Source organism: Trichosurus vulpecula, chromosome 2 (genome assembly GCF_011100635.1).
Source record: "Trichosurus vulpecula isolate mTriVul1 chromosome 2, mTriVul1.pri, whole genome shotgun sequence".
Lineage (NCBI taxonomy): Eukaryota > Metazoa > Chordata > Mammalia > Diprotodontia > Phalangeridae > Trichosurus > Trichosurus vulpecula.
The window spans coordinates 102,172,678-102,189,324 of NC_050574.1; the positions used below are offsets into that span (position 1 = coordinate 102,172,678).

The 16,647-nt window shown below is 37.0% G+C and overlaps 1 protein-coding gene across 2 annotated transcripts in view; it reads left to right on the forward strand.

Moving 5' to 3' along the window:
* Window positions 1-15,904, forward strand: part of ESD (esterase D) — a 35,660-nt gene extending 19,756 nt beyond the window's left edge. For both annotated transcript variants that reach the window (XM_036745964.1, XM_036745965.1), the window contains 4 exons: window positions 2,176-2,295; window positions 5,062-5,160; window positions 6,252-6,419; window positions 15,407-15,904. In XM_036745964.1, the coding sequence (XP_036601859.1) occupies window positions 2,176-2,295; window positions 5,062-5,160; window positions 6,252-6,419; window positions 15,407-15,487 (468 nt within the window). In that variant the 3' untranslated portion in view covers window positions 15,488-15,904. The remainder of the gene's footprint in view (window positions 1-2,175; window positions 2,296-5,061; window positions 5,161-6,251; window positions 6,420-15,406) is intronic.
* Window positions 15,905-16,647: the final 743 nt, after the last annotated feature.

The following is a 16,647-nucleotide window of genomic DNA, read 5'->3' on the forward strand; positions in this document are numbered from 1 at the left end:
CTCAAAATATCATTTTCCATGAGAGGCAACATGGCAGTCAGGTTAGAGAATTGGCTTTGGAATCAGGAATATCATTTAAGTTCTTCTTCTGACTTGTGTTGGTTGTGTAGCTCTGGACAAATAAGTCACTCAACATCTCAGCACCCCAGCAACTTTCAGAGATTATCATTTGTAGAATAGTTGTTGATCTGCATTGATAGAGGGAGTTTAGTCCCTGAAAGCTCCCTGAACTGGTGAAATCACAAGTCTGGACCATTGAGGTTTTTAAGTAAACCTGTTATTAAAAACTTCTAAGTGTTTTTCAGGATAGGTTAATAATTATGTTAGCCTGTACGTATTGATTTTGAACTTTGATCTAACAAAACTGCCAGTAACCCAACAGCTGATTCAGGAATTACATCCCCATTAATGACTAGTCACTTCTTTACTCAAATATATTCAATTTCCTTTTTGTTTATTTTGTTATTTGATGTTAGCCATATGTCTAATAAGTCCAAACTCTCTCCTCGAAAAAAGTATTTATAATATATATGTATGACTATATAATCTGCAAGACTTTGGCCTCTCTTTTGTCTTACTCTCGAACAATGTTTTTCAGTGTTTGTCTCCATATTTCCATATGCCCAGCTGTGCATTGAAGTCACCTTGTATTAAGTATGTTAAAACATAAGCTTCTCAAGAAGATGGAGTGTTTCATTCATTGTGGTTTTATCTGTAGCATCTAGCACAGTGCCCAGCATATAGGAGGTGCTTAATAAGTACTTGCTAATTGGTTGATATTAATTTAATCTAGAGAGTTTTAAGTTTTTAATAAAATTCTCAACCTCTTCATCCCTTATGGTAGTTATATTGATGGCTAATCTTTACCAGATACCAATCATGAGCACCGCAACATAAAATTACCTAGGTTTCTTATGAAATAGTGTTTCCTTTTTGACACACAATAAAACCAACTTTGCCAGCTCCTTTATTTGCCTCTCTAAGGAAAACCTGTGAGCCATCTTTCCATTTAGCTGCAGCTTCCTTTTATCTTCTGGTTTCATTTATAGCATGAATGCCAAGATTGATGCTTCAGTTCTTCCAGTAAGTAGTATGTCCCCTCATTGGTCACTGGGCTGGACTATCACTTTTGGAGTGCTGAAAATTAATTTAATGTTTTTAGTCTACCTAAAGAACGTGATGGAGTGCCCCATATGACCTTTGCTCTGTTAACTATTGCTGTGGAAGGGGCCTGCCCAGAACTGAAGGTCATTTTGTGTTTTTCTTTTTTCTTTCTTTCTTTCTTTTTTTTTTTTTTTTTTTTTTGAGGCAGTTGGGGTCAAGTGACTTGCCCAGAGTCACACAGCTAGTAAGTATCTGAGTCTGGATTTGAACTCAGGCCTTCCTGACTTCAGGATCAGTGCTCTATCCACTGTGCCATCTACCTGCCCCCATTTTATATTTTTCTTTGTTGTATGAGTTATCATGGCTGAAAATTCATCACTAAGTAGCCAGCCTTTTGTAGTTAGCCAGTATGACGCTCAGTAAGCAGGTGCAAGCTCTTGCCAGGACTTCAAGTTGCCTAGAATGGTAGAGCTTACCTGACAGCTCTTGTGCTTTTCTGACTTACTAGGTAACCTTTATGCTCTGATAAGTAGGACTTTGTAGAGTTATAACCTTACCAGTCTAAAAAAACAGCAGAATCAAAAGTGCCAACCATGTGTAGTATATTTTAAAGGCAACACAGAAGCAGAAACCATTTCTTTTCTCCAAAATATTTTATTTTAAATGACCAGTATAGAGATGTAATTTTGCCTAAAAAAGTAAGAATAGTTTATCTCCTTAAATCAGATGTCATCCTTTTAATTTTAAAAAAAAAATGCAAATTTTTGACTTTTAAATGAAACAGAGTCAATAATCAATGTGTCTCACTTTCTATTGTTTTGTTTGTTTTGGACCACTTTTGAGGACTATGACATTATAGTATAACCAATGTTTTCTTTTTAATAGTAATATTTCTTATTCATGAAATTTTAAAACTGTAATCAGTATATACAGAAAAGTAAATTTAATCAATTTTTGCATAGATTGAGTCAGTTACCAGTATTGATTTATTCGTGGTATTATTATTATTGTGTACTTTGGAAAGAGGCTAAATTTTTCTTATAGTTTTGTCATGTTATTAATCTTTTTCAGCTGCCCAAGCTGATAAATGCCAATTTTCCAGCTGACCCAGAGAAGATATCTATTTTTGGCCATTCTATGGGAGGCCATGGAGCTCTGATTTGTGCTCTGAAGAATCCTGGAAAATACAAAGTAAGATTATCTCATTGTGTAACAACAATGTTGCTAGCAGCTGCTGTGGCTATGTAAGACCAATAACACTAGCACACAGAAAGGCTGCCAACACAGGTTCTTTGATCAGCTTTTCTAATGAAAGCAATTTTAAGGTGTTAATGATCTCAGTTTAATTAAACATACATATATCATTCACTCCCCTACCCTCTGCAGCTTCATCCCTTCTAGGAACAGGGGGCCCACCCCAACTCCCACTTGGCTCCCCCTTCCCTGTCATCAAGTTCAAGGGGAAAAGATCAGCCCTCTGAACTTCAGGGCAAATACAAACAGAAATTACAAGCATACATTATAAACAGAGCAAATAATACAAAATAGTCTATCCATAGCAATACATAGTTACCAGAGAAGCACCAACATCTGGGTTATCAAAGCCGGGGGGAGGGGGTGACTGCTTTAATGGCTTGCCCAGAGTCTCATCACTCTTTCAGTGAGTGTACCCGCGAAGGCAAAACACCAGCCTTAGAGCTCTTATACCCTGTTCAGGACCCTGAGGGCTGGGGTCAACATAGCATTTAGGGTGTGGGAAAGTTCTTCAATCCCTAGAACCACATCATATACAAATCAGTGACTCCCGATTGTTTTAATGCTGAGAAACACTCCAAAACAAAAAGATCCCACTTTAACTGCCCCACTCAAACAAAGGGGAGACTCACTAAAGGCACTTGATAGCCTTAGCATCCCAAAAAAAAGAACAGCAAAAAAGTCCTGCCCTGATTACCATTACACAGTGTTAAAATGGTTAACAATTCTTTTAGTGATTTATTAAGTTGAATTTGGGAGTCGTTTATCTTTGTAGTATTGACATTAGAATTTTCCAGAGCCAGTGATAAGAAATAAAAAATATGTCTTCATATTTTATATTGGAAATTTTTGCTACAAATTATACCCACAGTTCCAGAAATGAAACTTATTGTCTATGTATATATATATCTCTAAGATACATTTTCTTCTCAACCATGTACTCACCTTAAATTGGCGTTTCATCCAAACCAATAGCTGAAATAAATCTTTTATTAGTTATTCACCAGAAATGTTTTGAAAGCTGATTTAGTGCTCAAAGGGACCTTAGAGATCATTTAGTGAGTCCAACGGCCTCATTTTCTAGATGTTGACTCTGGGACCCAGAGGGGTGACTTGCCTAAGATCACATAGAAATTAATCCAGGCATTTGAACCCAGGCCTTCTGTCTTTATATGCATTTCTCTTTATACTATACTATTTGATTTGCTTATTTTTGTTCAGAGTCAGCTTTCATCATTTAAAAACCTTATCTAGTTGGAATTAATTCTGAGGTACTAATGATCGGAATGCTCTAACTACCCCTATCATTCTATCAGAAGCAGCTTGGTAAATTTAACTGATTTTCTGAGTTAGAAGGAGCTGTCCTTAGCTTATAATACTTTAGGGATTCTTTATTCTTTTTTATTTAGTGATTTATAATAACTTCATGTCAAATATCAATACAACTAAATTTAATGTCTATAATTAAACTAGTTTCAACACATGAAAATCTTAACTATTTAGTGACTTCATGTGAGCGTCAGGTTTCTTTTCTAGTCTAATTCACTTTTCCTTTTATATGAAAGCAGTAGAGATTCTTTTCTTTATTAACATATTTTTAAGCAGTCCTAAATTCTTTAGGCCAAAGTAACAACTTTCTCTTTTGCCTATTCTAGATATTATATATTTTCATGTCAGTTAGTAACCTTGAGTCCTCTATATTCAGCTCATTATATAATGGAGAGCAATGTGCTATGGGGAGTTGCAAAGGAAATTGTAAATGTGGTCTTTGACAGAAACAATATTCTGCTATGCTTTGAATGCTTGACCATGTTGGGGTAGCAGCTTTTGGCCTTAAAATCATAGGACTTTCATGGTCCCCCAAGGGATTAGTTACTAAATTATTCCAAATCTCTGATTCAGAGACTTCTTTCTGTGGCAAGATATGTTTTGTTATTGGCAAGATTTGTTTTGAAATTGAACCAACTTCCTGTCATGGTAGATTAAAAAAAAAAACAAACATTTTTTCAGTATGCAATAAAGTAATTTTCTATTCCCTAATGCAAAAATAGAACATGTTTATATTTTTTTATTATTAAATCTAATAGAAACCAGAAGGTCATATATAAGATATAAGTTCTTATAATAAGGTATAATAAGATATAAATTCTTTGATGCATAAAAATATCTCTTCTCTGAATTTCAACCAAACAACATGGTAAATGTGTGCTGAGTTATATGCTTGCTAGAGGTGTAGAATTCAAAATAATATGGAAAAAATTTGTACCATTATTAGTGATAATGCTATTTGAATTCAAGTGTGTCTTTCTTAATAACACTTAGAGTATTTCAAAATTAAATGCCATTTATTCACTAAGAGTCTATTATAATATCTCACCAAGTTAATTTATTTTTGGTGGGCATAGTCAGCCACAGGAAAAGTACTAAACATAAACTTCCTTTTATTTAATGTATTTATTTGATGAATAATATTTTATTGCTTTGTGTTATTTCAGCACCCACAATTTACTCGCAGTTTACCAGAATATTCAGTGGGCTGTTCTGGTCCTTGAGGCACTTATAATCAAAGCCAAAGATATTTCAAGAAAATTGTTCACAAACCTTTTCATGAGTCAGTAGCTTCTTAGTTATTTTCTACGTGTCAGTTCAAATATTGCCTTCCAAAATGACTGGTTTTGAAACGTGGTTTCTTTGTTTTTGAAGTCTGTGTCAGCATTCTCTCCAATCTGCAATCCAGTCCTCTGTCCTTGGGGGAAAAAGGCCTTCAGTGGATATTTAGGATCAGATCAAAGTAAGTGGGAGGTAGGTACTAAATAATTCATACGTGATATATTAAAATCTTTTTAAAATTATACAAACTAGAGATCATACATGCCCTAGCCATGCCTTGAGGTATTTCTAAAAATTTCAGGAATAAATTTCATAGTAGAATATACATATGATGAAAAATTTAATTTTAAACAATGATTAATCATAGTAGATTCCCTAAGAAAAAGGGTGTTCAGTAATAGTCCTGAATGATGAAAAGGCAGTTTGTACTTCTTACTAATATAGAAAGTCTGTGTTCTATTATTTCTTGTAAAATTTAAATTAACCCACATCTTTACTGTGTCTATAACAGTGTTATATATTCACTCAGACTATGACAAGAGTCTAGATATGTAAATGGGGCTTCTTTATTCATAACACTTGTGCTGATTTGACTGAAAAGTTCCCCATGGAGAACTCACTTGTTTGTTTTTTTGTTTTTTAAAGAGACAGATTTGTATCTGGTATACATATATATGCACAAAAATAAATGAAGTTGCCTATTCATACATGGAGAGGGGAGAAGAAAGAAAAGTCACATGATATGGTTAGAAGTGGAAGAATACTAGTGTGTGTTTCTGGGGCTGGTAGAGGGGATAGACTAGTTGGACTAGAGAGTACCTAGGTGTGAAGGGAAATAAAGGAATTAGAAACATCTTTTAAAATGCTTTGATGTTTTTATTGAACTTAAGAGGTGGCCAAGAGTTGCTACAGAGTTACAAGGAAAGGCTGTGAGCCAAAGAATGCTCAAGGTAGAAGATCCTTGCTTTTTTGAGGAGGATTAATCAAAGCAAGGAAGAAGCTATAAACTGGGAACTTGAATCCAGGAAGCTTTTTAACCAAAACCTTAAAAATAATCTTGAGATTATAGAGTTTTAATAGCTTCTCTTCAGACTTGAAAGCATGTTTCAGATTGAATCAGCCTTGTCAGCTGGGTGGCTTTTAATTTCTGTTTCACTCTAGTAGCAGCATTAAGTATACCTGGCTTACTTTGATGTACTGTCTCCAGAGTACTACGTTTTCTAAAATATCTTCCTTTGTAAACATTGTAAAAATTAGTTTTGACTTTTTCCTTTTATTTACAGGCATATGATGCCACTCATCTTGTGAAGTCTTATCCAGATTCTCAGTTGGACATATTAATCGATCAAGGCAAAGATGACCAGTTCCTTAAAGATGGGCAGTTACTTCCTGACAATTTTATAGCTGCCTGTGCAGAACGGAAAATTCCAGTTGTTTTTCGATTGCAAGAGGCAAGTATTAGCAAACTATTTCTCTTGAATTTGTGTGACATGATCTGACTCAAAAAACCACTGGCAGAGCTTTTTCTTTGATTTGAATTTGAGTTACGTTTTTCCCCGATATTTCTGATATGTTTCTTTAAGACACATCTGAAAATTAATGTCCCATTGGGTTACAGTAATTTCTGTGTCAAATAATATGTAGAGACCATTTAAGGGAAATAGATATTTTTGACTTAAAAGTTAAGAAGTACTGTGTAAAAGAAGTTGCCATAGTTTCTTGAACTACTGCCGTATAATTAACACAGTAAAAATAAGTTATATAGCAACATTGAAGACTTAAGTAAAAGCCAGAAGTTTGGATCATTAACTGTTTCTAACCTTCCTCTTAATTCCTACCTTCAGCCATTCTACTATGGTTAGAATAGATGACTTTAATTCAACCAAAAATATTTTATTGGGAGCCTACTGTATAAAATGGAAATTGTCTCTAACAGGACTTTCCTTCTTCGGATTTAGAAGTATTTTTTTAAGGCATGAAAGTAAAACTAAATATAGAAGGCTCAGTTCAGATAATAACAAGAACAATAATAGACCTTTCTATAGCACTTAAAGAATTACAAAACCCTTTGTAAAGATTATTAAGTTTTCTCCTCATAAGAACTCTGGGAGGCAGGTTTTATAATTATCTCCATTTTACAGATGAGTCAGTGTAGACCGGTTTAGTGACTTACCCAGAGTCACATAGCTAGTGTCCGAGGTTCATTTGAACTCAATTTTCTGATGCCAAGCTCGGTGCTCTATCCACCATACCAACCAAGCTGCCAAAGACATGAAATAAGCACCATCAGCAGAGGGAAAATGGTTCGGCAGAGAGTAGTACAATTACTACAATATGGGGATGTGACATTTTTCAGTGTTAAAAGGACTGCAGCAAAATACTCAAAAAGGTTGAAAACCATATCGTAGTCATTGTACTACTCTCTGTTGATTGAGAAAATACATGACTAGATATATGCACCCCTGGGAATGATTTGAGAGGATTTACCCAGTGCTCTAGAGGCCTTTCTCTAGCTCTCTTGACATTCCATGGCTACCAGTGCGGCATTTGCACTGTTTATTGGTTATCCTTTATTCTTGTTCAATGACCAGCCAGCCTCCTTTTCTGACCATACATTTCCTGGGTATTATCTTTTACATTGCTGCTTGTGTGACAGTCATGGTTGGTAATATGCCGCCACTTGTTTACTGAATGTCTCTTCATTGTCTTTTATATGACTGACAATTTGGATTTATCAGAGATTGTGGTGTTCTCTGATTTGTAGCCCTGCAATATCAACAAATCAGTATTGATCGTCGAAAAACAAGGGCTTACATCGGCAAACAGCTTAGGAATCATTGGAAGTATTGGGTAATTTCTCAAATCTGTCATTTCCTGTCATGGCTTGGGATGATTTGGCTTAAATCTATCCTGTTTCCTTCCTATTCAATTCTGAACCTAGCTTGTTACTCATCTACAGTTATCTCTCCAACACACACATGCGCGCACGCGCATGCGCACACACACACAATCACACAATATGTGTGGGCAGTCCTCAATGGGCTCCCCATCCAACTGTATGTCATACTCTACAGACAATAATCATTCTTTATCCATTTGCTTTTACCTGTGTAAAGCAATCTCTTTTGAGTGGTTACAGTAAGTCTCATTGAGGAGACCCTGTAGCATTCAGAGGCTTGATATAGTCAGCACAAGGTAATCTACAAACTGGTGCATCCAGAGCCATCCATCTTGCATTTGGATTCTGTGTGAGTTATCTTTCAAGACAGTATCAGACACCTTTGGTTTGCGTGTTTCTGTAATGATCAGAACATCATTGAATAAAGCTATTTCTGTAGTTACAACTATCTAGGAATCTTGTAAGATCTCAACTAAGGCATTGAAGACACCTAGTTGGGAAAAGTTTTCAGGTTGCATTTTGCTCTGCTAAATTTGATCTTTTTTTATAATCAACAAATACCTTTCAGTCAACTATGTGACTGAAAATGTGGTCTGCTGGCAAAAGCCTACCTGTTCTTTCTTGTTTCTTTCACCGAGGATACCCTCAATATATGTGTCAACCTGAGGTGTCAGACATGCTGCTTGCAACACTCTGGAGTGTAAACTGAGCCGGATTAAAATGTAACAAAATAAAAATACAATAAAGTAGTTAACATTACATTTTAATAGTCTATGTGCCCCACGGGGATCCTTTTTTATGGGTTAGTGGTCCCATTTCTATTTGAGGTTGACACTGGTATAGATCATTCTCATAAAGATTTTTTTTTTTGGAGGGGGAAGGCAAAGCAGTTGGGGTTAAGTGACTTGCCCAAGGTCACACAGCTAGTAAATGTCAAGTGTCTGAGGCCAGATTTGAACTCAGGTCCTCTTTACTCCAGGGCCAGTGCTCTATTCACTATGCCACCTAACTGCCCCTCTCATAAAGATTTTAAAGAGATAAGGGTCCGTAGTAACTCCAGATGACTTTTTTTGGTAATAATACCATCTGTAAGTTTTTTCTAGTTCAGTATTTTCACCTCTTTGCTTTCATAATTATTTCTTCTACTGTGAATTTTTGTCTGTATTTACTGGGCTTCCCGGCTTCATCTTCACATCTGCCATTTCTGCTTCCTCAGGTGGCAGACACTCTAGAGCCTGAGGTCATAACAGCTGTGTGGGGATCATTCCATTGGTACTGATGATAAAAACAGACCCCTAGAGAAATGCTGATGGATCACTTCCCTTTTGCTTCTGTTCATTGACCTCACTTGGTCTCTGAATTTCCTTGGGCTGCTCTGGGCTGACTCAGACAAAGATTTCTGCACACTTATTTTTACCTGCACTATGCTTGTGAGGTGCCACAATCCACAATCTTCCATCACCCTCCCCCATGACATTTCTCAAATGAGGTTATATTCCTAATTAATGTTGCCCTTGTCTCATGTGTCTCTGCTTGATAAGTCACCAAACATTCACTCTGTGTCTGCTATTGCTGGGCGTTGTGCCAGGGGCCGGAGATTCAGATGCAAATGGAAACAGTCTCTGTCTTCAGGGCACTTAGGTTCTTTGGGAAGAATAATATATATATATACACACACACACACACACACACACACACACACACAAAGTAAATACAATGTAATTTGTAGAGAGGTTTGCTGGCAGCTCAGAGGACTCAGGCAAGGCCCCTTGGAGGAGATGTGACCCTCGAGCTGAAAGAAGCTAGGAGCTTATAAGAGGTGGAAGTAAAGAGAGAGCACCTTTCTGCCATGGAGATTAAACCTGTGAAAGGCCTGGAGACAGAAAGTGGAAGATAGTATGTGAGGAATGAGGCTGGAAAGCTAGCTTGGAACCAGGTTGTGAGGGTCTCTGATTGTCAAATAAAGAAATTTATATTTTATCCTAGAGGCGATAAGTAGGGGGTCACCAGAGCATATTAATCAGGGATGTGACACAGTCGCACCCGTGCTTGGCATCTGTGTGGAGGATGGATTGGAAGGGGGAGAGCCTTGAGGAATCAGGCCAGTTAGGAAATGAAAAGTATTCTGTTTTTGTTAAATGAATATTGATATGCTTTGAAAGAGCCAATGGTACAGTGGATAGAGTGCTGGGCCTGGAGTCCGGAAGACCTAGTTCAAATCTAGATTCAGACATTTACAACCCAGGCAAGTCACTTCAGCTTTGTTTGCCCCACTTTCCTCAACTGTAAAATGGGCATCATAACAGCACCTACCTCCTGGGGTTGCTGTGAGGTTCAAACGAGAGAATATCGGTAAAACAAAAAGTGCATGGTATGATTCCTGGCTCATTTTTGTTGTGCATTTGTTTCAGTCATGTCTTGTTCTTTGTGACCCCATTTGGGGTTTTCTTGGCAGAGATACTAGAGTGGTTTGGCATTTCCTTCTCCAGCTCATTTTACAGATGAAGAAACTGAGGCAAACAGGGTTAAGTGACTTGCCCAGAGTCACATAGCTAGTAAATGTCTGAGGCCAGATTTGAGCTCGGGAAGATGAGTCTTCCTTACTTCAGGCCCTGCATTATATCCTTTCCACCACCTAGCTGCCCTGGCACATGATAGGTACTGAATAAATGCTTATTTCCCTCCCCTCCTTCTTTGAAACATAAAATGGGCAAGCCTTTTTATTTAAAAATGAAGATGGAAAATAGTCATGTTGTATAATCTTAATTTTTAAGAGCATGAAGCATATTTTATTGACAACAATAAAATGAACCATAAAACCCTACTTCCATTAGGTAATCCATTTAATAAACTTTTAAAAATGTATGTCAAATAAATATTAACACAATTTTACAAATATATTGTTATAATAAAAAAAAAACACCTCGTCTTTTTTCAAAAACCTAAAACCAGAGACACCTGGTGCATTGCCCCAGAGAGAAAGGAATTATATTTGATTTCATTTTTCTTCAAATTTCTCTTTAAGAATAGAAAAAAAAAATTAGTCATTCATTTAAATATTTTAAATCATACCAATCAAGCCACCAGGTATTAAAGTTTTGATCAAATTAAGTCTGTAAATAGGTCAATAGTGTATTAGAGAGGTTTGGCCATAAGTAGTATAGCAGATTGTGTGTTTTTAAACATCTAGATTATACTTCTTGGCAAGAGCATCATTGGACACCTTTTCTGTCCAGGGACTGGGCCAGGAAATTCTGATGTGACTACAAGAGTGTTAGCCTTCAAAGAAAGACTTAAAACTTTGGAAGATTGTGAAAGTGGCAAAGATTTGGGGAACAATGAGGGGAGACACTCATTATTTTCCAAATAGCTTTCTTCTTGGCAACTAAGAAACTTGTTAGTCTAGACTTAGGCTAGGGCCAAGATAAAGTATTCATTCAACAACTCCAGAGTAAGAAAACACTGAAATTGCTGTGGCCCAGTTCATTGTTTAGCTTAGACACAATTTTCCCTTGGCTTTCATTCTGGCAAGATCAGAGTAAGTCTGGCTTGCACAGTCTAAAGTAGGTTTTGTTTAGGCTTTCTGTCATTATGTAAACAAATGAATGGAAATGTGTTGGGCCGTGACTCCAGAACCAGAGTCTCAGACAAAACCTCTCTTGACTTTGGTTTGCCCTAAGACTGAGAACTTGATTATCTGCTTAAAATCATAGACAGAGCTGGAATTTAGTTGATCCCCCTTTTTTTGTCAGAGTGAGGAAAACCAGGTTCAGAGAGATTAAGTGATTTATGGCAAAACAAGGACTAGAATCCAGGATTCTAAAAACTGGAAAAGTTCCATGGGAGCAGAGCCTGGGAGCTATTGTTTTTCAGTTGTTGAAGTTACACAGAGTGGGTTGAGAAAGGAAGCTCAATAATGAAGGTGGAGGCAATTGCCATCCAATATGTCCTGTCTTTAAGGCTTCAGGAAGGAGGGATTTGCAGTTTTCTCTGGTGCCCAAGGTATTTCTGGTTATAGGTCCAGAAATCAAAGGCTATTTCTGCCAATGTGGGCAGCTATCTTAATTACACCTCAGAGATCTCTGATTTTGTCAGTGTGGGCACCCTCTTCTTGGTGTGAATCAAAGCCCCTTCACAGCCAAGTAGATGATCTTTGAGGGTTAGAATAGATAAAAAAAATTCCAATCTTGTGAAGAGTCCAAACTTTGAAAAGGTCATCTTCAGATGATAGCTCCATCACTTATGGCCTTAATTTTTAAGTATTTCTGGCTCAGTAGGACCTGCTGGAGCTTGCATTCCACTAGCATAGCCTTGGAGAACCCTAGATTACTTCTGCTCCCAGAAGAGACATCAGAATAAGACTTTAGTGGAGAGATCCCCACCATTGGTAAGTGAGAAACACAAGCAGTCTTTTTCTTCACTTTCTGTGAAGACCCTTCTTGAAGACTTAATCTGTGATTCAGTTCTGAACTCTTAGGGCTTTTGAGAGGAAGGAAAACATTGCCTTTCAGTGACACCATCCAGTATAGTACCTAGAATTGGATTCTTCTTTGAGAATGAGTGAAGGAAAAGTCATGGGATTTTTTTTTAAGCTTAGCTTCAAATAGAATTTTTCTGTCAAAGACTTCTTCTTTTAAAGTGTGTTGTGGGGGAAGAGGAAGGCACTGCCCCCTTAATGACAGAGAACACAAGCAATTTCATTACAGCCATTTTATAGACACAAAATAGTCTAGCTAGGAAAGGAATTTAGCAAGAGGTAAAATAAGAGAGTTGGCAAAGTCACCAGAGAACTTCCCCCAACTTTTTCTTCTTCCCCTTCACAACCTGAACTTAAAACGAGTAAAAGAGGTCACACTTAAGTCTTTCTCTTTTCAGTTTCTTAACCATGAAATCTAATAACCTTTTCTCAGTCATCATTATTCTTGACCTCTGTGCAGCGTTTGACATTGTCAACTCCCCTCTTCTCCTTGATACTCTTTTCTCTCTAGGTTTTTATGATACTACTTTTTTCTTATTCTTCTACCTGTCTGATCATTCCTTTTCAGTCTACTTTGCTGGAACTCCATCCAGGTCATACTCACTAAGCATAGGCATGCTACCGGACTCTGTCCTAGTATGTCTTCTACTTTTATAGGGTTTCACTTGATCTCATTAGCTCCCATGGATTCAATTAACATCTTTATGCTGATGATTCTCAAATCACTTTCTCCAGTCTTGCATCAAAACCGCCTATTGGACGTCTCCGCCTGGATCTTGGACACCTTACTCAATATGTCTAAGTCTGAACTCATTATCTTTTCCCCCAAACACTTCCTTCTTCCTAACTTCCCTTTTAATATTGAGAGTATCACCATCCTCCCAGTCACCCAGGTTCACAACGTGGGTATCATCTTTGACTCTACTCTTATTCCTTATATCCAGTGTTTTGACAAGGCCTGTTGATATTACCTTCTTTACCTCTCTCACATGTGTCCCCTTCTCTCCTCTGATGCTGCTACCACCTTGGTGCAGGCTCTTCTCATCTCACCCTTGATCTATTGCCTGCTGGTTGGTCTGCTTACTACTTTCCACTCCAGTCCATCCTCCACTCAGCTGTCAAAGTGATCTTCCTAATGGGCTTGACTAACCATGTCTCCCTCTTACTCAGTAAATTCCAGTTGCTCCTAATCACCTCCAAGATCAAACGTAAAGCCCTTTGTCTGATATTCAAAGCCTTTCATAACTTGGTCCCTTCATCTGTACCCCTAGCTTCCTTGGCTTCCTTCAAGGCCCAGCTAGGACCCCACCTTCTACAAGAACCCTTTTCTGATTCCCCTTAACACTTGTACCTTCTGTATAGTAATTGTCTCTAATTTATCCTGTATCTATCATATTTGCACAGAGTTGTTTGCATGTTGTTTCCCCATTAAACTGGCAGTTCTTTGAGAAATGGACTATCTTTTACTTTATTTTTATGCCTGGCACTTAGCACAATTTTTAACACATACTCGGTACTTTAAAATGTTTATGGACTGACTTAACCATCCTCTACTTTTCTGGATGTGTCACTAATATGTTCTATGTTTTAGTCCCTTAAATTAATCTTTCTTGGTTCCTCATGTCAGATATTTACTTTTTTTTTTCTAGAAAGGGAGATTTTTGACTCTTACAGACAGCAGTTTTAGTGAGGCTAATACTGTATGGAAGTTTGATTATTTGCTTTGAATTTTGAAATTCTCAGGAAGCATTTAGAATTCTCTTAGATTATTTCCATTAGGATTCACAGGTATTAGCACTCTGCCACTCGGTGCCTATTAAATTCAGTTGAATGTATACTGAATTGTAGGGTAAGATGCCTACCCTAACTACAGCAGGGTTTAAAATCCATACCTTTTTTAGAATGCTTTGCCCTGAAAGCATCTCTCTTTCCTTAATTCAGGTCCATCTGTCTATGATTAGTAGCCTCCCATTGAAATCTTAACTTTACAAGTTCTCAGAGATGTAGGACATATATGTGCCCCTGGTTACATAATAACTTGGTGATGCAGAAGTAGTAACACTTGGTCTGGAGAAGAATAGAAACAGGCCAGGGAAAATGAAAAGGCAGACTATGGAAAGGAGGGCTAGTTCAGAAGAGAAAATATCAAGCTGACTCCCTTAAATTTGATTTGTCTGACTTTTTGAAATAAATATTTAATAAATTTCTCCAAAACCAAGTAATATATTCAAGTCTGATGCTATATTCAGTATTCCACACCTGTGGACCCCACTCACCCCCTCTTACCCCACCCTCTGCAAAGGAACAGGAAAAGTGTCTTCTCCTCTCTCTTCAAGAGGCCAACCTCAGTTGGGAATATCATATATTTTAATGAAATGTGGTAGATAAGTGATTATATTGTTTGGTCTCAAATATTTATTTAGTCCTTTCCAGTATCCATTAAGTAAGTCTAACTGATACCTATTTGCTTCGTATCTTTATTTCAACATCATTGGAAAATTATGAGATTTGAGAACTGCCCCCAGAATTGTAGAGCTAAGATACCTTTGCTGTCTAAGAAAAGATAGTATTGCTATGACTGTGGCTGTTTTCTCCAAATTTTTGTTTTCTATGTGTATATTTATGATTTGAGATTCACTTCATTAGTGGCTGATTAGTGTCTGCCTTATCCAGCTTGAAATTCAGTTTCTTTCTTCTCCATGTTTATAAATCTCCACTGAATGATGTTATGGTTCTTGGGAATGCCAGCAACATCTCTATTCCACACAGGATATTAAACTTCATTAATGTACTGATACCTTCTTTTCTTAGCATAATGAAATGGTGATATAAGCCAGTCTCTGTGGAATGCTAATTTTTTCCCTCATTTTTTAGTTTAAAATGTTACAAAGTACATTGTAGTTTAAATATGCAATGGAAATGCCAGAGTATGTACATAGAAATCCTTTTATTTTTTATTATGAATGTCTTTCAGGCAAACAAACTTTATAATTTTTTAGTCCATAATATTACTTTGCATATGAATTATCTGTCTTGGTGATCATCTATGTTTTCTTTTCCAGGGATATGATCATAACTACTACTTCATTGCAACTTTTATTAATGATCACATCAGACATCATGCAAAATACTTGAACGCATAAAGCTGCATATACAAGCAATCTCACAATTATAAAAGTTACCATGTAAACTGAACTCTTGAAAAGATAGAATTACACATGAAAAATTACTGCCTATAAACATTCACTTCTGATTTTTATCACAGGCTTGCCACCTTCTGAATAAATATATAATAAAATCAAGCAAACTGATTCCTTTTTGTTCCTTGTAGGTGCCCTGGTAGAAGACATGTCATAACCTACGGGCAGTTTGAAATCCTTGTAAAATTAAGTTTAAATGATCACAGATTATGTAAATGATCACAGTTGACTGTAAAGAATACAGTGATTCAGATGTATTTGGGGATGTACAATTTGTTGGTCATTGAGTGTATGATTGCTTAGAGAACTACATTATGGAGTTGTATCTAAGTAAATGAATAAAGAGACTTAATGCATTGATGTTGGTTGTGCTAAATGCTTTCTTTAAAGGTAAAAGAATTGTTAACTACATATGGTTGATGAAATGAGTGACTTATCTCTTTGTAAATGCCTCTGTATCAACTATATAGAACGGCTAGATAAGAAACTCTTAACATGCTGAGCTAGCAAAAAAGACAAAGGAGCGGCTAGAGAGGTAGGAAGCAAAACAGAACAAAGGAGTGTCACCACTCCATAACTTGAGCATGTTTGAAAGCAGTGATAAAGGAATCAATTGATGGAGGAGGTTGAAGATTCAAGAGAAAGTGGATGATTAATGATGCAGTCAGCAGGAAAAGGATGGAATCAAGCACATATGCAGAGGGACAGGTCTTGGCAAAGAGAAGGGTCATCTCATTGTCAAACGTGGAGGAAAGGAGAGAGGGAGATGACGTCAAGCTGTTTTAAGATGGAAAGAATCTGAGAAGATGGAGCTCATGTCAGTTGGCCTCCATTTTTTTCAAGAAAATAAGAGGCAAGGTCCCCAACTGAGGTTGAGGCGAGGGGAGTGGAAGGAGAAGGAGCATATCCTTTTGAGAAAGAAAGAGAAGGTTTAGAATAGCTTCTGTGGGGAGGGAAAAAAAATCCATTAAAAATAAAAAGATTGCCTCGCTGTAGAAATGGCTCAGTGAAAATAGAGTGCTAGACCTGGAGTTAAGAAAACTGAAGTTCTCAAACACTAGCTGTGTGACTCTGGGCAAGTCATTTAACCTCTGCCTCAGTTT